This window comes from Pinus tabuliformis, chromosome 9, assembly GCF_031772625.1.
Source record: "Pinus tabuliformis cultivar Carrire ecotype Pingquan chromosome 9, CPIR1, whole genome shotgun sequence".
Taxonomy (NCBI): Eukaryota; Viridiplantae; Streptophyta; class Pinopsida; order Pinales; family Pinaceae; genus Pinus; species Pinus tabuliformis.
In genome coordinates, this window is record NC_142307.1 from 1,640,584,161 (window position 1) to 1,640,607,094 (window position 22,934).

The 22,934-nt window shown below is 38.5% G+C and overlaps 1 protein-coding gene across 2 annotated transcripts in view; it reads left to right on the forward strand.

Annotated features, from left to right (window-relative positions):
* LOC149155126 (ARM repeat superfamily protein) overlaps nt 1-22,934 on the forward strand; it is a 134,117-nt gene that overhangs the window by 45,603 nt on the left and 65,580 nt on the right. For both annotated transcript variants that reach the window (XM_089445036.1, XM_089445035.1), the window contains exon 4: nt 18,682-18,808. In XM_089445036.1, the coding sequence (XP_089301162.1) occupies nt 18,682-18,808 (127 nt within the window). The remainder of the gene's footprint in view (nt 1-18,681; nt 18,809-22,934) is intronic.

Genomic DNA, 22,934 nt, shown 5'->3' on the forward strand with positions numbered 1-22,934 from the left:
GGTCTGGTCGTAAGCCTAAGATCAGTCACTTCAAAGTGTTTGGCTCGATTGCATATGTTTGGATTCCAGCTGCTAAGCGCTCTAAGTTGGATTCCAAAAACTAGAAACTCATGATGACAGGGTACAGTGATCATCACAAGGCCTATAGGCTGATAGATATAGCCACTGGTCGTCTTAGCTTCAGTCGGGACGTAGTATTTGATGAAGACAGAGGATTCTTTCAGTGTCCTCCTTCTGAGCAGTGTTCTGAGGATCAACCTCACAGTGTTCTTCTTTTTGTAGGTCCACCTGATGGGAGGGATGATGTAGCATCAGTATTTGATGATGCATTACCTGAGCTTCCTCCGGAAAATAACCCTCCTCTTGCTGCTCCTATTGTTCCTGGGTCTTCTCCACCTCCTCCTGATATTGGTTCCTCTACTCTCCGATCTAAATGGTGGGCTAAAACCATTGGTGATCTCCGGGATAATGAGCTCCTTGAAGGTAGAACTTCTAGACATAAGAGCAAATAATAGTATACAATAAATTTTGCTCTTATGGCTAACCTGCACAGTATTTTTGAGCCTCAAACCTATTCAGAGGCTAAGGGTACACCTCAGTGGGAACAGGCTATGGAAGCTGAATTCCAGAGTCTTCAGAAGAATCACACTTGGACCCTTTCTGATCTTCTTGCAGGGAGAAAGCCCATTAGCTGCAAATGGGTGTATAAAGTGAAATACAAAGCTGACGGAACCCTAGACAAGTATAAAGCTCGCCTTGTTGCTCTAGGGTTCTCACAGAAGGAAGGCATCGACTATGAGGAGACCTTTGCTCCTACAACCAAGATGAGTACCATACGGCTTGTCCTTGCCCTAGCAGCTCAGTTCAATTGGAAAGTCCATTAGATGGATGTAAAGAGTGCTTTCCTAAATAGTGACTTACAAGAAGTCTACATGACGCAGCCTCCAGGATTCAAGGTTGCCGGTCAAGAACAGAAAGTGTGTAGATTAGTTAAAGCACTCTATGGTTTGAAACAAGCTCCTCGGGCTTGGTACATGAAAATTGATAAGTACCTAATAGATCATGGTTTTCAGCGAAGTCCATCTGATGCAAAACTGTATATCAGACATACTGGTGATGATATTTTGTTTGTGGTTGTCTATGTGAATGACCTTATCATTACTGGCAGTTCAACACATTTGATCCATGGGATCAAACAAGATTTGTACAACACCTTTGATATGACAGATTTGGGACTCCTTCATTACTGTTTGGGGGTTGAAGTCTCGCAGACTGAGAACAACATCTTTCTCTCTCAGTCCAAGTATGCCAAAAATCTTGTGGACAGGTTCAGAATGCAGGATTGCAAACTTGCCATGACTCCTATGGAACCAGGGCTCAAACTTTCAGCTCAGTCATCCTCACCCCTTGTGGATGAAACTTTATTCAGACAATTAGTGGGCAACCTCATCTACCTTATTGCCACTAGACCTGACATCAGTTTTGCAGTGAGCTGCATTTCCCGCTTCATGTCAGCTCCTAAGGCTGATCATTGGATAGCAGCGAAGCGTGTGCTGCGTTATGTGCGTGGCACTCCTGATTATGGACTTCTGTACACTCGCAGTTCCGATCCTATACTCAGTGGTTACATAGATTCTGACTGGGTCGGTTCGGTTGATGACCATAAATCTACAGCTGGGTATGTGTTTAGTCTGGGATCCGGTGCTGTCACATGGACTAGTAAGAAGCAGCAGGCCGTGGCTCTTTCCTCAATAGAAGCAGAGTATCGGGGAGCAGTTAAGGCATCTTGTGAGGCAGTTTGGCTTCGACGTATGCTTGCGGATATGCATGTTTCCCAGGCTGGTCTTACTCCTTTGTTCTGTGATAATCAAAGAGTGCTCAAACTTGCCAAGAATCCAGTCTTCCATGAACGAACAAAGCATGTGGAAACCCATTGTCACTACATTCGACAACTTGTTGAAGACGAATCCATTCAGTTGTTGTATGTTCCCACAACGGATCAGCCAACAGACATCCTCACCAAGCCCCTTGGTCCTGATAAATTTGTAAAATTCAGAGGGTCTCTAGGCGTTGTAAATAGATTGAGCATTAAGGGAGGGTAATAGAATAATGCTACTTTAGTGATTAATGTTGTTTCTATTTTTTGTCTTATTAGCAGTTTCTTAGACGAAACTTGCTGTTTCTATTTCTTAGTAGAAACTTGTTGTTTCTATCTATGTAAATAGATTTGTATTATTTATTGAGCTTCATAGCTCACTGTAAATCAATTCAATACATTCATTGATTAGTATTGATCTGTGATTTATTTGTGAGCGGTGTCCTTTGGTGTTCTGTCTGAGGAACTTACCTTGTACATTCTATATGGTATCAAAGCTATTTGAGGGCCGCATCCGTTGGTGATCCAAATCTGAAGCCGGTAGAACTGTATCCGACTGTCGTTTCCTATATCTATTGTTTCTGACTGCTTTTGGGCCGAGAGGACTCCTCTATTGTGTTAGGAGCATCTGTTCCAGTGAGCAACCCCTTTCGTTTCACACGAAAAGGTTTTCGATAGCCCTAGCTACGTCATTTTTAAGATCATGTGTATGCTCTTTTCTGCCGCGCTTTAGTGTGATCTCGGAAAATCAAAAACATTGAGGAAATTTTTTAGTTTCCGGGTAAAGCTAACTTCAAACTATAAGGTTTGTTTTTTTTTGTATGTCCGTGTTGGGTTTTGTGGTTTTTGTTTTGTAGGCAAAAAAGAGCTTTCTCAAGTAAGCACACACCCCAAAGTTTCAGTGACTAAAAAAAAACCCCCCTTCCTCTTTTCCAAAAATTACTAACATTTTAAACTAGCTCACTTGGTCCAAAGTTACTTTATGAGAATAGAGGTCTTGGATTCGAGTCTTTTTTTTTGTTGAGTTAATTTTTCAAAAAGCACATGTAGCTTATGTTTTAAAGTTAATTTATGTAAAAGTGTTCCCACCCATTATAAAAAGTGAGTCACTTATAATTCTAAAGTCTCTTTATCTTTTATTTAAGTTACAATGTAGTGGGTAGCTCATAAAGTACCATTGAAAAAATGACTTTCACTTATTTATAAAAGTGAGTCACCTTATTTTTTTTAAAGTGAGCTCATTAGATTTATGTTTGGAAGGGGGGGGGGGGATTTTTTTTAAATGTAACATTATTATTCATTTCCGCACATTCACGCACTTCGTCGGCATCTTCAACAACTTTTCTTCAAAAGGCCATAACTTCTTTATCCGGAAGCCTTTTTTTTTGAATCAGCCTAATTTTTTGAGATCTTTCTATTGGAACACTTAGTTTCAACATCTACAACTTCAGTTTCTATTAAAATGGAAAGTCCATGCCAAGTTATTCTTGACAGCACCAACTACTTCCAATGGTGGTCATACATTGTGGATTTACTTAGAAGTAAAGGTCTTTACAAAATAGCCTTAGGCCAAGAAACCAAACCTCAAGATGAAGATAAGGCAACCAAATTGGAAAATAGGCAAGATCAAGCACGTGGGTTGATAGGGATGTCTATTTCTCCAGACCTTAGATTCCATATCGCAGAACTTGATACTTCTAATGAAGCAATGAAACAACTCACTAAAGTTTTTGGAATTAAAAATGAAACCAGAGCCCATCAACTTGAAAATGAGTTGCTTACATTGGACCCCAATAATTTTTCTTCCATTGAAGATTTTTTGTCCAAGTTCAAGACTCTTAGACTTCTCTTGGAAGGTGTTAAAGTTAAGAAAGAAGATGGTATCTTTATCTATTCCATTCTTACTAAGTTGGGACCAACCTACTCTGTGTTTGTTTCCACCTTCCATTCTACTAGATAAACCTTTATATTTCAAGGACAAGACTACAAGTCCCCCTCTTTTGATGCCTTTTGTGATTTTTTAATAAGAGAACAAGAAAAGCTCTTATATCTTGGTCTTCTTAATCTTGGAAACTCTTCTAAGAAAGTCTTAGCCGCCAAGCAACAACTAAATTCAAAGAATCCTAAGAACCAGTATCCTAAAAAGAATGGTCCTAAATCAAAGAAGGGTCCTAAGCAATTTCAGTCTCAGAATGAAAAATCATTTCAACAAAATGATAAGGCAAATAAAAACAAAGGGAAGAAGACTGATAGACATTGTCACTTTTGTAATCAAAATGGCCCCTTAGAATCCAAATGCTTTAAGAAGATGGAAGCCTTGGAAGCAGCAATGAAAAAGCATAACATCCATTTGGAGCACTCTTCAACTTTCTACATGTGGTTGTCAAGCATCTCGATCTGGTTATGCACTAAATGTATCTTCTTCTTCTCATTCTCATGAGTGGCTCATTGATTTTGGAGTTTCTTATCACATGGCCAAAAACAAAGCCATGTTTTCTTCTTTAAAAGATTGTAACACCAAAAATATATATGTTGATGATGATAGATCTCTTACTGTTGTAGGGACTGGAACTGTTCATCTAGATAATGGTCAATTTAATAATGTATTATGTGTTCCAACCTTAGCTTGCAACTTTGTATCTGTATATCAGATAACTCATTCAGGTGAAGGTAAAATCGTTGAATTTTCACCTCACGATGTTGTAATTAAGGACCTAAGAGATCCTAGACAGATTTTATCTACTGGCATTGCTGATGATTCTACAAGGTTGTATAAGTTTAACAACTTTGGGTCATCAAATCTTCCCTCAGTGTTTGTTTCTCATAATGACGAAGTGAGCAAACTTTGGCATGAGCGATTTGGTCACTTAAACTATTGCTCGCTTCAGAATCTATGTAAAGAAAATATGGTGATAGGTCTTCCAATGGTATCTTGCAAAGATGGTGTTTGTTCCGGATGTGTACTCGGAAAACATCATCGGGGTAGTTTTGAAAAACTTGCCTCTTGGCATGCCTCAACCCCTTTACAGCTTGTGCATAGTGAATTATGTGGTCCACTTCCAGTTGTTTCATTCTCTGGTAAGTTCCTCAGACAGAACACCAAAGGACACCGCTCACAAATAGATCACAGATCAATACACCAGTATTCTTGACGTGGTTAAAACCCTCAAAGAGGGAAACAATCCACGGCCTGAGCCAACGCGACCACTTCAGGCAATTAATTAATAAACAAATGAAAATTTACATAAGCTTCTCTCATGAACGATTACAAGTATTTCTTAACTTTCATTGATGATTTCTCCAGACGCACTTGGGTATACTTCTTAAAACTCAAGAGTGGAGTATTTAACATATTATTGGCCTTTAAGGCCTTTGTTGAAAAACAATTTGGACATCAAATTCTTAAGCTAAGATCTGATAATGGCGGAGAATATGTTAACAACAAATTCATCAACTTTTGCACTGAGAATGGAATTCAAATGCAACATACTGTTCCATATACTCCACAACAAAATGGTGTAGCTGAAAGGAAGAATCACACCTTAAAGGAAATGGCTAATTGTATGCTTCAATCTAAAGGACTTAGTCTTAATTTTTGGGTAGAAGCAATTAACTGTGCAAATTACATAGTAAATCGCACTCCTACTAAGGTTTTAAAGAATATCACTCTAGAAGAAGCATGGAGCTCAATTAAACCAGATGTAAGTCACTTTCGTGTTTTTGGAAGTGAAGCATGGGCCCATATTCCAGATGAGAAACATAAAGCTTTAGAACCTAAGAGTGAAAAATGTATTTTTGTTGGATATTCTGAAGATGTCAAAGGATATAGACTTATTCCACTTAAGTCCAAAAATGTTATCATTAGAAGAGATGTAAAGTTTGCTGAAAATATATCGGCCTACGAGCCTAGTTTGGCGGATGTGCCACCTCTCTCTATCCCTTCTACTTCTGAAAATATTTCTTCTTCAGATGATGACAACAAGGATGACAATCCTCCCCCACCTTCTCAGGATCCTCCTTCAGCTCCTCAGCTTCCAAAATGGGTCTGTGCTACTCGGGATGCAGCAGGTGCTCTTGTCGGTGATCCTACAGATCAATGACGTACATGTTCTCAGTTCGATAGAGCCTCTTCTTTACTGGCTCAAGCTTCAACGAACTATGATCCTGACACCCTTGTAGAAGCTTCAGGCCATCCAGATTGGGACACAGCTATGAATGAAGAATATCATTCATTATTGGAGAATGATACATGGGATCTTGTTCCTCTTCCAAAGGGACGAAAACTTGTCAGATGCAAATGGGTTTACAGAACTGAGTATGGACCAGATGGAAAAGTTGATAAACATAAAGCTTGTCTTGTTGCTAAGGGTTTTTCACAAGTTGAAGGCATTGACTATACTGAAACCTTCTCCCCCGTTGCCAAAATGAACTCTATCCGCCTTGTTCTTTCCCTTGCTGCCTCTTTCAAATTGGAATTCCATCAGATGGATATTAAATCTGCCTTCTTGCATGGGGACTTGCATGAAGAAATCTTTATGGAACAACCTACTGGCTTTATACAAACAGAGTCCAGCCTTGTATGTCAGCTTAAGAAATCCCTTTATGGTCTCAAGCAAGCCCCTCGGGCTTGGTATGCCAAAATGGATAACTTTCTTTTAGAAATTGGCTTTTCTAGGTGTCATTCTGACAATACTGTCTACACCAAGAAAGTGGGCAAGTCTCTTATCATTCTTGTTCTTTATGTTGATGATCTTATCCTTAATAGTAGTGATCCCGACCTTATAAATCATGTGAAGTCCAGCCTTAAAAAGAAGTTTGAAATGACAGACTTAGGACACTTGCATTATTTTCTTGGTCTTCAAGTCTTGCAATCCAAGGAAGGTATTTCCCTTTCCCAGTCCAAGTATGCTTGTGATCTTCTACACACTGTAAGCCAGGCCCTTCTCCCTTTCAGTTTGGAGCCAAACTTTCAGTCACTTGTACTTCCCCTGAAGTTGATGCTACCTAATACCGTCAACTTGTAGGAAAACTTTTATATCTGACCCATACTCGTCCTGACCTTTCCTTTGCTGTTGGCCTTATTTCTCGGTCTATGCAAAACCCACATGAAAGTCATTGGAAAGCAGCTAAAAGAATACTTGGTTATGTTCGAGGTACAGTTCAGTTTGGGATTCATTACAGTGCCGAAGCATCTCCTCTATTGGTTGGTTTCACTGATTTCGATTGGGTTGGTGACCTTGATGATCGGAAGTCTACTGCAGGTTATGTGTTCACTCTTGGTTAGGACCTATTACACGGGCTTGCAAGAAACAAAGTGCCATTTCTCTTTCTTCAATAGAAGCAAAGTATCGTGGTGCCGTAGAAGCTAGTAAGGAATCCCTGTGGCTTCGTCAGATCCTGTCAGTGTTTGGCTTTTAGCAGCAACATCCGACTACACTTTGGTGTGATAATCAAAGTGCCATTCAACTATGCAAAGATCCAATCCAACATCAGCGCATCAAACACATTGAACTGCACATGCACTTCATCAGAAAGCTCATTCATGACCATGTTCTTGAAGTGCAATATTGTTCAACAGATGATCAAGTTGCAGACATCTTTACAAAGGCTCTCACAGAGGCGAAGTTTACTAAACTTCGATTTATGGTTGGAGTTCAGGAAGTTGTCACTAACGGGGGATAGGCTCTAATGCCTCCTTCCTTCTCCTATTGTGTCATATTTGTACATCCTTCAATCCTATCCCAAGTTGTTCTTAAGGGGGGATGTTACGATATTCCGACACATAAGAAATAGTTAAGTATAACTTGGCCTAGTGTAGAGTTAGGTAAAGTGTGTTTCTTTACTATGTACTTTTGTAACTTACAATCCGACGATCACGATATGTAGTGATCCTACGGTTCATTCTCTCCTCGGTATTACCGACACTTGATCCGTGGCTTAACACTCGATTGGTCCATGATCTCTATTTAAAGAGCATGGAGGGTCATATGTAGGGTAACCGTTCATGAGAGAAGCTTATGTAAATTTTCATTCTTTTATTAATAAATTGCCTGAAGTGGCCGTGTTGGCTCAGGCCGTGGACTGTTTCCCTCTTTGAGGGTTTTAACCACGTCAAGAATACTGGTGTATTGATCCGTGATCTATTTGTGAGCGGTGTCCTTTGGTGTTCTGTCTGAGGAACTTACCCTGTACATTCCTACAAAAATGAACTCTATCTGCCTTGTACTTTCCCTTGCTGCCTCTTTCAAATGGGAAGTCCATCAGATGGATGTTAAATTCGCCTTTTTGCATGGGGACTTGCATGAAGAAATCTCTATGGAACAACCTCTTGGCTTTATACAAACAGACTCCAGCTTTGTATGTTGGCTTAAGAAATCCCTTTATGGTCTCAAGCAAGCGCCTCAGGCTTGGTATGCCAAAATGGATAGATTTCTTTTAGATACTGGCTTTTCTAGGTGTCATTCTGACAACATTCTCTACACCAAGAAAGTGGGTAAGTCCCTTATCATTCTTGTTCTTTATGTTGATGATCTTATCCTTACTGGTAGTGATCCCAACCTTATAAACCATGTGAAGTCTAGCCTTAAAAAGCAGTTTGAAATGACAGACTTAGGACACCTGCATTATTTTCTTGGTCTTCAAGTCGTGCAATCCAAAGAAGGTAATTCCCTTTCCCAGTCCAAGTATGCCTGTGATCTTCTACGTCACTTTCACATGGAAGATTGTAAGCTAGCCCCTTCTCCCTTTCAGTCTGGAGCCAAACTTTAAGTCACTTGTACTTCCCCTGAAGTTGATGCTACCTTATACCGTCAGCTTGTTGGAAAAGTTTTTGTATCTAACCCATACCCGTCTTGATCTTTCCTTTGCTGTTGGCCTTCTTGCTTGGTTTATGCAAAACCCACTTGAAAGTCATTGGAAGGCAGCTAAAAGAATACTTCGTTATGTTCGATGCACAGTTATGTTTGGGATTCATTACAGTGCAGAAGCATCTCCTCTATTGGTTGGTTTCACTGTTTCTGATTGTGCTGGTGACCTCGATGATTGGAAGTCTACTGTAGGTTATGTCTTCACTCTTGGTTCTGGACCTATTACATGGGTTTGCAAGAAACAAAGTGCCATTTCTCTTTCTTTAGCAGATGCAGAGTATCGTGGCACTGTAGAAGCTAGTAAGGAAGCCCTGTGGCTTCGTCAGATCTTGTAAGAGTTTGGTTTTCAGCAGCAACATCCGACTACACTTTGGTGTGATATTAAAGTGCCATTCAACTATGCAAAGATCCAGTCCAACATCAGCGCAACAAACACATTGAACTACAGATGCACTTCATTAGAAAGCTCATTCATGACCATGTTCTTGAAGTGCAATATTGTTCAACCAATGATCAAGTTGCAGACATCTTTACAAAGGCTCTCACAGAGGCGAAGTTTACTAAATTTCGATTTATGGTTGGAGTTCAAGAATTTTCACTAAGGGGGGATAGGCTCTAATGCCTCCTTTCTTCTCCTATTGTGTCATCTTTGTACATCCTTCAATCCTATCCGAAGTTGTTCTTAAGGGGGGACGTTAGGATATTCCGACACATAGGAAATAGTTAAGTATAACTTAGTCTAGTGTATAGTTAGGTAAAGTGTGTTTCTTTACTATGTACTTTTTGTAACTTACAATCCGAAAATCACGATATGTTCTAGACATGAGGTGATCCGACTGTTCATTCTCTCCTCGGTATTATCGACACTTGATCCGTGGCATAACACCCGATTGGTCTGTGATCTCTATTTAAAGAGCATGGAGAGTCATTTGTTAGGTGACTGTTCATGAGAGAAGCTTGTGTAAATTTTCTTTCTCTTACATTAATAAATTGCCTGAAGTTGTCGCGTTGGCTCAGGCCGTGGACTGTTTCCCTCTTTGAGGGTTTTAACCACGTCAAGTATATGGGTGTACCGATCTGTGATCTGTTTGTGACCGGTGTCCTTTGGTGTTCTATATGACAATTCCTACATGACAACCCAAAAACAGTCCTTAAAATCTTTGCTTCCTTCTTCCTTTTGTTCTTCTTCTCTTCACTAGGTATTCCTTGCTCTTCTTGTGCTTGAATGAAGTTTTTGGATGCCACTTTGATGAGGTTGAGTTCTCCCTTCTATATAGGTTACTCATGGTGGTCAAATAGCCCTTTCATGAGGCCTACTTGTCACTGTGTAGGCCAACTTGTTGCAACTAGGTCGACTTGATCTTCGCGGGTCTTTATGACTCAATTGACTTAGATATTTTCCTTTACATGATACAATATGCCCATTGGGGTCTTTCATATATGACAATGACTCAATTGACTTCTTGAACTAGGGTTACAGAACTTGGACTGAAATTTCATCAAGATTGCTCTTTTACCCATAACTCTGATACCATTTTGATTTTTCATGATTTCCTAATCTGGTAATTACTTCAAATGACTTCTTTATTAATTTATCTTGTGTTGCATACATCATTAAGCAATACACATAAAATCTCAACAATTTAACAATAATGACAGTAGGATTATGAAGAGACATCCAAACACAAGAGACAAATTTTTACCATGGGAAAACCGTAACTAGGGAAAAACCCGACAACCTTTTCTTAGAGAAATTGTCCAATTCAGATTTTCCAGTTAATATAGGTCAAACAAACCTTAGAAACAAATGAATCAAACTTGGTCAAGTAGACCAACATTTTGGTCTTCCTCTTGTTGTGTCAGAAATTCGGTCAATCCGGGTCAACAAGGCTGAATTTTAGCCTCCTGCAACTGCCTCAGAAACCCTAGTCAATTGCGGTCAAAACTATCTAGAACTTCAGTCAAACAAACTGCCCAGAACTTGGTCAAATGTTGGTCAACGCGAGTGAAAGAGACTGGTCAAACTTCACTGGTCGAACCTTGCTTGTCTCCTCTTCTTCACATGCGTGAATATAATCTTAGAAGATTTTGTGGTGATCCGAATTGATGCCAAAAGGAGGAGGACGAGTGGCCTTTTATAGCGATTAATGAGCCTGAATAGGTGTGTATTTAAGGCTGGTCGACATGAACCTTTTGGATGGATGACTTATCTTTTAGAGGAAAAAATAAATTCAAATTTAAATTTTACATTCCTTCCTTTTCATCTTTCTTTTTAGGGCCGACTTAAGTTCATCTTTTTCTTTGGTGGGCTAATGAATATCGACCGCAACAACCAAAAAAATTCAATAGGAATGTCATTGCTAGTTCATCTATCTTCGCTAGTGCTCCTTCAAGTTCACCTATTTTTGCTGGTTCTCCTTTTGCTGCAAGTGGAGCTGCAAGTGTAGCTTCTAGTGCTGCACATAACCTTGTTCTAATAAGATGACAGGCTCAAGAAGAAAATATCTGCTCTAGAAGTATGTAACTAGAAAACTTGGAATTGGGGCAAACCCTGGTGGGGGAGGAAATGTTCTTTGGGCATGTAACTTTTGCAACTCTAAATACAAGAGCACGTACTACTGACTTAAGGGCCATTTGTTGAACCTTGCTTTGTGTGATCCTCATAAGGTAGTTGGTCACACTGTTGGAGGGGTTCTTTCTGCACTCTCTGAGCTTAGTTTTGAGAATCATTTTTGGACTCATGTTATCATTTTGGACAAGCGATACTAGGGCATCAAGCATATTGGTAGATCTGGTCTTTTTTGCAACATGCTGAATCAAATTATTCTTAATAGCTTCAAGGATCACCCTCTGTTCCTTTATGTCCTTATCCGATGTTGCTTTCACTGCAGGGTCTACTACTGTTGGTATCTGCGTGCTCCATGAGGTCTATGTTGGAGGTAGAAGATGTTGGAATCACGATTTCCTTTACACCAAAACCTGCAAGTGTTAGTAAATGGATGCATCGTTAGAGTTGACAGATCCTCGAGAGGCAGTGAAACACATGTCACAAAACACACAGGGAGCACTAGATTATCCAATGCCCAACAATCTCCCCCCAACGCAAGCCGAGTGTGCTTTGAACTCGAGACCTTTGGCTTTGATACCACTTGATGGAATCACGATTTCCATTACACCAAAACTCACAGGTGTTAGTAAACAGACGCATCGTTAGAGTTAACAGATTCTTAAGAGGCAGTTAAGCACATGTTGTGAAAATCACGAGGAGCATTTGATTATCCAATGCCCAACAAGGGTAATGGGCTCACAACGCTTTCGTTGCGAACGTTGAATGGTGTTGTCATTGTTGCCAACGTCGGATCTTGACCGCTCTTAATATATGTCATGGATTATATCAGTTGGAAACTCCAATAGACAAGAAGCCCTAGAAGGAAACCCTAGAAGCCCCATACTTGTTGAAGTTTTTAAGGAAGAAGATCAATGAATTCGCTCTAGAAACCTTTATCATTGGATGCTCCTTGTCGTACTGATTCCAACGGTATATGACATGCCTCGTGGTTCATATTAGTTACGAAGATATGTTCATTGAAAGATTGAAGCTCTCTTCTTGTGGTCCAACTCCCCATAATGAGATGATGTGGCAGCGTATTACTGGCTAGAAAATTGATCAAATCTTGAGGCTAAGAAGAACTTTCCTTAAAGGATTAAGTTAAATGTTTTGTGGTTAAAACATTTTGTGGTCTTATTGATTATGGGATTCAAAAATTCAAATTAAAATAGCTTTCTCCAAAGTGCAAGTCAGCCCTAAATTAAATATGGGTTTTTGGTTCCAAAAACAAAATTTCAATTTCAATTTCTCCCTCCAAATTGTGCAAGTCGGCTCCCTCAAGGATACCTCTTCAAAACCTATATAAAGGCACTCATCTCCTTCACAAAGCAAGTGAATTTATCTGATCTTGTGCAAAATATCTCTCAATAACTGTTGCCCTTGAGTAGCCCCATAAATCTTTAGAAGGAGGTCGAATTTATGAAGGGTTTCTCTGGTTTAATCTTTTGATCTGGGTTTTCTAGCTTATTCTTTTGATAGATAGTTTTTGTTGGGTCTGAGCAAGGCTTTTTCGCTGGAGGGTTTGAACAGGTTTTCTGAGCACCTTCCACTCCTATTCTGAACAGAGATTCTAATCGCTAATGACATCTACTCATTGTTCTTTCATTGAGGCTCATTGTCGCATCTTTTGAGGCATCTAGCTGTTCAATTAATCTAGGATGCTGTGGGTTTAATTTTTATATCCTTTTGTGGTTTCTGGTTGTGACAAACATCAAGTTCTGAGGCTAAGACTATTTCTGAGCCCCTTTTACGGATTGTTTAAAGGTTGAGTTTGGTTTTCCTAATAAACTTTTGACTGAGGCAATGCACTAATAGAGCCGATGGTTTCGAACCACCATTGATAAACTCATGTAGTAGCCGACCATTTCTCCAGGTTATTCATGCAGCCGAACAAGCCACCTCTGCATTGAGATTAATGAGCCACTAGAGGAATAGCCGACAACGACTCATGCAGAGAACTAGACCCTAACTGAAAACGATTCTGAGCACATCCACGTGAGTCTTTCCACACTAATCAAGCCATTGATCCTAGCAGCTAACAATTAAAGAACTCGGGGCTGAATTTACTATACACATCTTGATCGGAGTCCATATTTGTTTAAAAAACATGCAATTGGATCGATAAGAAAACCTAAATGAAACCCTGAGTGCGAGGTGTTGTAAATGACAAGAATATTTATGTTGTCCGCTAGCATGATGGAGAGTTAACAGGATCTGTGGAAATAGTTCACATCCTCATTTTTGACGTCTTCCACGCTTTCAATTGAATTCTACGTGAGCACTCAAGAAAGACGAACCTGATTCAAACCCTAGCTTGGATTGACCAGATCGTAAACATCATGCTGTCGATCCTTCTCATATTGTTGGCCAAGCGATTGTTTGAAGGAGCATTAGGTGAAGAAGTTCTGTGATGAGTTTCTAATATAGGTGGAATTGTGTGTGTGTGTGTGTGTTTGTGGCTGTCGAGTGATCGTAGAAGCTGAGTGATATGGCGCATTTAATATAGCATAGTTTGGTATTACATGATACAACTCCATCACAATTTAATTGGCTAATGTTCCAAGCACCAATGTGGAGTGCAGCGGGTGTTAAATTAATGTAGAGAACCCAAGGTTTCAGGTTCGAGCCCCAAAATTGACAAGTAGGAAAGTTATTTTATTTTTGCCCATTTGATTCGTTTTTTCGAATGAATAGCAAACTTACAATATTCAGTTTGTAACATGCCAAAAAGTGACAGTTTGTAGAAGCACACCCTAAAATGGACAAATTGTAGAACTCTTAATTTGCAATATGGTTATGAATGGTTTTGGGGGTTTTTGGACTCATTTTTATTTCAAATTGAAGATTGGATGAAGCATTGTGATCGCAACTCAAAGGCAAACATAACCATAAGGGTTTGCCAATGAGAGAGGATGATTAACAAAATGATGGGCCTGATATTGTATTGCTACTGCAAGTTACATTGATGCAACTAGGGTTTGGAGCTTCTATTTAGTTAAGGTTTCAATACTGCTGGAAATTATTATGACTAGACTATAGAAGTTTGGTATCATGACACTTGAACATTGATCTCCCAGGATTGTTGTTACTGGAAGGTATTATTGCTAGGGTTTAGATAGAGGCTGCACTATAGGGATTTCATGTTGAGCAGAAGTAGAGCAGAGTTGCTGGGGTTTTCTCGTATAAGCTTTGCACATGTTGTTGTTGGTGATATAATGATGTTGAAGACAAAGCTTAGAGGATTTATGTATTGATGAGTAGAAAATGATTGTATAGCTATCTACAATATGATTGAAGGTTTGTGCCAGAGTATGTTCCGATTCGCATTTGATGGGAGCATTTTGTTGCTGTGAGGTTTTAGCAGTGTTGAGCAGAGTTGATCTTGTTGAGTAGAGCTATTGAGAGAGGTGTAGTGGTTGTATGACAAAATATATATGATCACAAATTGACGTAGTGGCAGAGACAATGGCAAATCTTATTTTTTTTAATCTTTTATCTTCATGGTGGTAAGGTGGTGCAAGGAAAAAGAGTAGAGTCTCCTTTATGTTGGAGCGTGAGAACACTTCAGGGGGACAGGGTGGTGCTAGGGCAGGTTGGAGCCTGTGTAGGGCATTGTTGCGTCCTTCCAGTTGGAGCTATTAAATCATGGTGTTGGAGCGTCCTTCTAGTTGGAGCTGGTAAACCAGGGCATTGAAGCATTCTTGGTGTTGGAGCTGGCAAATTAGGGTGTTGGAGCATCCTTCCAATTGGAGTTGGTAAATTAGAGCGTTGGAGCGTCCTTCCAATTGGAGCTGGTAAATCAAGGCATTGGAGTGTCCTTCAGGTTGGAGCTTGTAAACTACGGGGTTGGAGCCTCTTTCAGTTGATGCTGAAAATCTTGGAAGTTGGAGCTTCCTAATTGATGTAAATTTGAAGACCTATATTAAGAAGCGTTTAGTGGTTTTTCTCGCGGAAGGGTTTCCACTTGTGAAGCACGGGTTCGCGAACCCAGGGGTGGGGTTTGCGAAACTGTCTCGAGTTCTCGTCCACATGAATTGATTACTTCCCTAACAAACCCAAACGAACCCAGTATTTCCCATAAGAACCCGATACAAAGTATCTTTGGGCTGGGTTCTTTTGCGTAATTGGTTTCGTGGAACCCCAAAATGGGTGTGTGAACCCCGAAAATGGGTGCATGAAGGTTTCTTGACGACATTTTTTCTTTTTTCCAAAATTCCTTTTCTTCTCACATTCCACGTAATGGCTCGTCACTGTGTTGAATAAGTTCATGGAAGTTTAAAATTTCAGTATCAAACAAATGATAGAGAAATGATTTGGATATCGGATATCTATATGATATATCAGCAGAAGATAATCTCCTCATGCCGAAGAGTAGCTTACTTATAACTTATTAAGTTTAATGCATCCTTAATTAACCAGCTCACTATAATGACATTTTTACAATTGAAGTTGGGTTTTAAAGATTGCCAGGTTAATGCAGCCAGATTGCTGTACCATACTTTTATCTAAATATGGTAGAATCATACTGGAAGGGCTGTTATGTTATTTTTGGTGCAAACGATGTATTTAGTAGGTCCACTAAATATATAAGCTAAAGTGTTGTTCATGAAAGGATTGGTAGAAGGATGACATTATGTTATCTGGAAACATTCTCTAGGTGACTGATAATAATGAATTTTCTGGAGGTCAACTTCATATTTTTCTAGCATGAATAGGTTGTCCCTGTCATTAACTTTATTATAGACCTTAACAACACTATCTTTCAACTTAATAATGAAATGTATGTGTATTTTAAAAGGATTTTAGTCTTCCCGCTAGTGTCATAGATGAGTATCAGATTGTTAGGTTTCAACTTAAACAATTGTTAACATGCATATTGTTAGGTTTCAACTTAAACAATTGTTAACATGTAAGTTGGAAGATTTCAAATTTCATATATATTATACTTTAGAAAATATATAATATATAAATTATAATATACCGCCGACGAACCCACGTACCCTATTTCAAAAAGTGATGCACCTGTACCGTACCCGTCCCCGAACCCACGTTTCCTGGTAACATAGGTTTCCATTTAAAAATCTTTGGCGTACTTTCTTTGTTGTTGTGCATTGTTGAAAGGTGTTGTTAGTGATGTGATGTTGATTTATGTTTGATCTAATGCTAATGTGAATTTAATGTTCTGAAGATTAAAAATTAACTAATTGGAAGGAAACAGTGATTGACCCTCCTCTTAGTATTTCCAACAGAGGAGGGTTGGACATGACTTCCCACAAGTCTTGCTTCTTCAAGATCACTGAGATTCTTGCTTTCCATGGCAAGAAATTCAAAGCTCCATCAAGTCGATCCTCAACCTTCACATTGGTTACCAACATGGCTGTCCCGAGATCTGTCTCTCAAGCTTGCTGAAGTAACGTAGAAAACAATAGATCTATTTTTCTCTTAAGAGCAATTGTTCTCGATACCATGTTAATTTATCCTAAAACCAATGATCTAAGGAAACAGATCAGATGTAGTTACTTGATAGAATTATTAATTCTCGCATGCAGCGGAAAACGAGAAAAGCAATCACACACGGTGCACAATTTATTTCTGCTCTTCTAGATCAGTTCATCATTTAAAAATATCTTCAAAACTTACAAGAGCTCCCTTAGAGGGAAAAATGACTGAGAAATTAATCAAACGAACAACCACCCTGAAAATTACAGTCTGCATAGAAATTGAGGCAGGCTGCCCTACAATCTGTACTGACGGATGTATGGCCTGCTGCTGCTGGAATGTAGGGCTGCTGTTCTCTTTGCTGAACTACTGTTGAAATCTCCTTGCCAATAGCTAAAATTCAGCAATCTGATTTTTTCCTTCACTCACGTGACTTGTGAAATGAATACTCCCTGTGTTTTTGTCCTTTCCCCTCTATTTCTTTCATAACTTTGGCATGAGCCAAAAACCTAATATTCAAGGGTTAAAGATCTAACTGTGAGATCGATGGCTTTCTTTTAATTAAATCATCAAGTGACCCACTTTAGTCACTTTATTAATTAAAAGTTAGTTTAATAAAAAACTTTCACTTTATTAATAATTAATTAAGTAAACTTCTAGAAAAAGCATAGGATACATTTAATGACAATTTCCACGAGTAAACACTGTCATGGAAATACCTGTCTGAGCGACAAACATTAACACAACCAAATCCTCAAAGCATGGCAAAAGATACTCAGGAGCATAAAATATCAATTACAGAGTTCAGTGCTCAAAAAAGTGAGACTGCCACCAGGAATCCTTCAAAAAATGGGACTGCACCTGTTCTGATCCCATGTCAGAGTCAGTATGGCAAGTAGAGAAATATAGAAGAATAGATTAAAGAAGGCAAAGGTGAAAATATAGCAGAAAGGAAATAAATGCTTGTGTCGATGAGAAGAGTTCAAATTCCCCACAAGGGTTACAGTCATTTAAAATATACAAACTCGTACCCTATAACTATTTGAATCCTCTATAACTCTTGTTTCTAGTTTCCTATGGCACCATACCTAATTACCTGTCACATTAACACACGCTATTTACAAAAGTGACAATCATTTCAAATATACAAACTCATACCCTATAACTGTTTGAATCCTATATAACTCTTTGTTTCTAGTTTCCTATGACACCTCACCTACCTACCTGTCACATTGACACACATCATTTACAAAGGTGACCATTATGATATTAAGTTGGGTCACTTAACATTTATTTTCATGTTATTATTCTCACATGGACAAAGGCTTCATAGAATAAATCCAAACTGAGTTGCTAGTTGGCCTAGGTACAAGATTTCACACCCGTGACTCCAAAAGGGAAGTATTAATCTTTAAGCTAAGTTGGATGCAGAGCTAGATGTCCCTTCAGTAAAGAGAAGTGTAAATTGGTAACTGATTTGAAGTAGTTTATAGTCATCTACAAACAGTGTATCAGGATTTATTGGTAAAGGTGACCCTGTGCATAGAACCCATCCATTCATGTTTGAAAAACTCTAGATGAATTATTTTGTTGATTAGACCAAGTGTAGCATCTAGCAATCTCCAAAGATTTCTGCGTAAAGTCAATATCTGGAATCCCTCAGACAGAGGGACCTTCTAAAGTTAGATTTCTTTAATCAAGAAATGCAACCGCTATGACAAAAAAGATGAATTGAACGGTTTAAATCTCAATGCCTTCATGTATTTTATTAATTTGGCAAGTGAAATTAGGATATACCAAGATGTCTTGTTATTCAAGGTACTATATTTTTGTACATATGCAAACAAGAAGACAGAATCTCATGACTTTTCCTATGCAATATTTGTTTCCAGGTTGCATACGTTCTAGGGCAATTGCAAGACAAAGCCTCATCAGTTGCACTCTCAGAAACTTTAAGGGATGCTAATGAACACCCCATGGTTCGGCATGAAGCAGCTGAAGCACTTGGTTCCATTTCTGGTGTGCTTTTCATACATTCCCTCTGCTTCTTTGTGATTGTCTATATTATGGAGATAAATTTCTAACTTCAAAATAATAGCATTGAGTATTTGAATGCATCAAAGGAAAAGTTGTGATTGGTATATGTTTTTTTGCACATAAGCACCAGTCTGCTGTTCTGTATAATTAGTTCTTTCATAATTGTACCATTGTTTTTCATAAGTTAGTCTACTATGTGTTGTTATTCACAAGAAAGTTACATAGGGCAGTTTTTTAGGCTGGCAAGAAGAGAGCTTGTCACCTTGAATTCAAAAAATATGTATGTCTGTAGTTGTTTTAACTTTTTCCTGTCTATGAGCAGACTTGCTGCCCGGTCTACAAGCCTATCTTGCAGATCTATGCCATACTAAAAAGGGCCGATACTAATTTCAAACATTTGCTTGAAGAGGCTATAACCCAAACAATTTATGGAAATTAGGGGAGACAAATGCACTATGCAGAGCAACAATCGGGAGTCAGTACTCTGAGATTGAGTCCAACTTTATAGGAGTGCTTGGAGTGCCTTCTGATTGCGTGGTCTGGTTCCTTTGGATCATCTTTACCAACTTCTGTGGCCTGGTGAGTATCCCCTGTATACAATGCATCATTCTCCTCTTTTGCATCAATTAGGGTGTCATACTTGGAGTCCAAATCATTGAGCCTTTGTAAAACTGCATCTCACTGGCACCCTCCCATGGGTCTGATCTCTACTCCACAGGAAACAAGTTCTTTTATAGTCTAGTAAAGTTCCATCGCCCTAGAATCTCTTTGCAACAAGTTCTTTTATGGTCTAGTAAAGTTCCATTACCCTAGAATCTCTTTGCTCTTGGAGAAACCAGTGTCAGGTATGAGATGGCAATTTTAGTCATCTACCTCCTGTTGACCACTCTGTGTCAATGACCCCATAGCAGTACACCCCCTTTTTTCGCAAAATGGATCTATCCTGTTCGAGTGTTCGCGTTGTTGACCCTGCCACCTACACCTACCTACAAGTCAGTGAGAAAAGCCTTCAACCCCACAAGGTGTGGTTGGTGGCAGGGAACTCAGAGAAGACGCTGTCAAACTGATCCCGACTCTCTCCGTTTGAGCTATCCCCTAGTTTAGCTAAGGGGGGGTGGTCCTAGTGAAAAGTTAAGTTAAAAAGATGTGAGTTTCTAGGAGAATTGTTAGAGTCAAATAGATTATTTCTTTAAGATTTACAAGCAAAACTGATATGAGCAATAACTATCAATACATAAGATAAGCATGAAATACATAAACAACCAATGCCTTCAAAGTATTGCTCTTTAAGAAATGAAATTGTATTTGCTTAAAATGAAATGAAATGTTTTCAAATGGAAACCCAAAATAATCCTGAAAAGTGAAACAATAAATTGTTAGCACAAGATATTATAAATGCTTTTAAGATGAATAAGTCTACAAATCAAAGCATGGAAACTATCTTGCTCAAAAAGATACCATTAGAAATCTACTTGCGAGAATGAGATGATAAAAATAACTCAAATGTTAGACCAAGCTGACAACATGCAATTAAGTTTACAACCCCAAAATAACAGTACTTGAAAGTGAAATCAACCATTCATGACAATATGCAATTAAACCAAAAGATAAGCCAATTTCCAAGTACAAGAAAATTAAAATTATTGCAAAATTATAATGGATTACAATGATTGCATCCAAAGTGCCTCTTGAAATAAGATTTCAATTTGAGACTTTAAATCATCAAGATAGCAAGAAATTTAAGAACTTTGCAAACAAAGCAAATGTGATGAAATGTTGTTCTTGGTTTATTTTATTAATTAGTAATAAGACAAAGTTACAATTGAACTCTAGTCCTCAGACCTCATCATTGCCCAAATATTTGGATTTCATAATGAGCAGTCAATAGAGGTAGAGGGTCCCTAAAAGTCTATTCAACCAACTTAAGTTGGAGGTAAACTTTAGTGAGACTTGGGGCCAACACATCAATCCAAGCAAGATGACATGTATAAACTAATATTAATTCAATATGCGAAAGAAATTAAACATAATAGTAGTAGCATGAAAGGACATCACCTCATAACGCCAAGAGAACATCAGCCAGATAGCCCCAAAGTCTTGATTGTATTAAGAAAGTATGCAAGTACAAAATGATAGAATTTCCCCAAGCCCAATAGCTCATTACATGATACAAGATGAGAACATATAGCGTCATTATATAGAGAGTTGAGAGAAAATCCCAAGGAATAATGCATGTGAGAACTGAACTTGGAGAAAATCCGAAGGAAAGATAAGTCAAGTTCGATGTGGAGAAGATAGAGACATCAGAGCAAAATCGAATTCCATATGTGCACATCAAGGGAAATTGAATTCCATATATGGCATAGTAAAATCATCCATGAGTGAATCCAAGTATCGTGATAACTCCAGTCAACAAATGCAAACTCGAACTAAGTGATGCCACATATGTAGATGATTCCTAGATAGCTCTGCGTAGGTCCTTAGGAATTGCGTGATTCCTCCATGTGCAACTCAGTAGTTTGGCCAAGTGAAACTCGTAATCCTCAAGAGTGGAATGCTAAGAGTAGAAGAACCTGAGATAACTGTGAGATGAGACGCCACCTAATCTTCAGTCCAAATATACCATAGAATATTCCTTCAGTGCATGAGCTCGTCTAATAAATTCGATTTTCCACATGTGCAACCGCTACTTTATCTTTGGGAAATACGATTTTATGAAATAATGGTGTATTTATGATGCAGTGTGCTCAGTCATCTTCCACATGTTCGTTGACTCAACTCTTTGACTTAGGATAATTTCCAAGTCATTTCCACGTCATTCTATCACATGGAATAATTTATTTCTCTCTATTTTATTTAATTCAAGCCTAATTAAATGGCACAATTTCCACTAAACATAGGAAATGTGGGTTTTGAGGGTCCAAAACACATTATTAACCCTCAAAGTGTGTCATGGTAGAAAGTTGAGGGTGGGAGGTGTAATTTTGATTACTCATACCCCATACAACCTCTCTAGATTACACTTATTACAATTTAAATACAATTTTATTTGCAATTTTTGACCTGCGGGAAATCTAAAAAATTAAAAAATGACTACTTAGACCTAACCAAATTCCACGAATTTTTTTGTGTGATCTAGTATGGTAATTTACATCGACTCTAGACACTAAGATGTGTTAGGGGCTCAACCTTCAAACTGTCACCCTGACTTAGGGGTAAAAAGTGAGTGAAAAGACCCAGAAAATTATCCGCCTTTAAAAAAGAAGGGATAATTAATCAGATAAAAAAACACTCCAAGGTGTACTTGTTTGCTGATCGAGTCCCAACATCCTAAGCCTGTTATAGAGTCAAAACTCATCATTACTAGTATCACTTATTACAATTCCCCGCAAGGTGTAGAATCTGGATACAAAAAAGATGATGAGAAGATAGAAGTAGAGTTAAAAAGCACTATTGACTGATGATATCTGATGGTATAAGTGTCCTCTGGAGCATCCCTGGGCATGGAGTCTTTCATATAATCATCAAGTGTCGTCCCAGTGGTCAAAACACGCCTTTCAGATTTCATCATCTGTCGATAGTTTTGTAAAGATGTCAACCCATTCTGCATATGTATAATGTAAATAATCTTAGTATGATCACGTTTGTATGTAACAGCCTAGGTAAACCTATTGTTTTGGTGACGATTTCCATTCTAGGAGGTTTTTTGTCTCACTGATTTATCTGTCTCTAGACACAAATAATCAGCAGAGTTTTTCCCTCCACCCTCACCCCAAAGCTAGGGTGGATTTTGTCGTCAAGATCTTAGGTGAGTCCTAGCGTTTTAGATTGAGTCTTTGTAAAAGTAATTTGAGAATAATTTTAGCTAATTGGCTAAATTATTTTATTACAAGTCACTTGGTCTACTAGATTATATTTTTTGTGTCGCAAAAATGGGTAAATGTTGAGGGTCTATAACAAACGGGTTTTCCCCCTTCATGTATTAAAATGTAAAATCTTCATATTAAAAAATATTTAATGCATGGTCCCTTAGAGGGTTGGAAAAATTATTAATTCCCTCATGTGTCAATTAATTAAATTTTCTGGCAAAAATAAATTTAAAAAATCC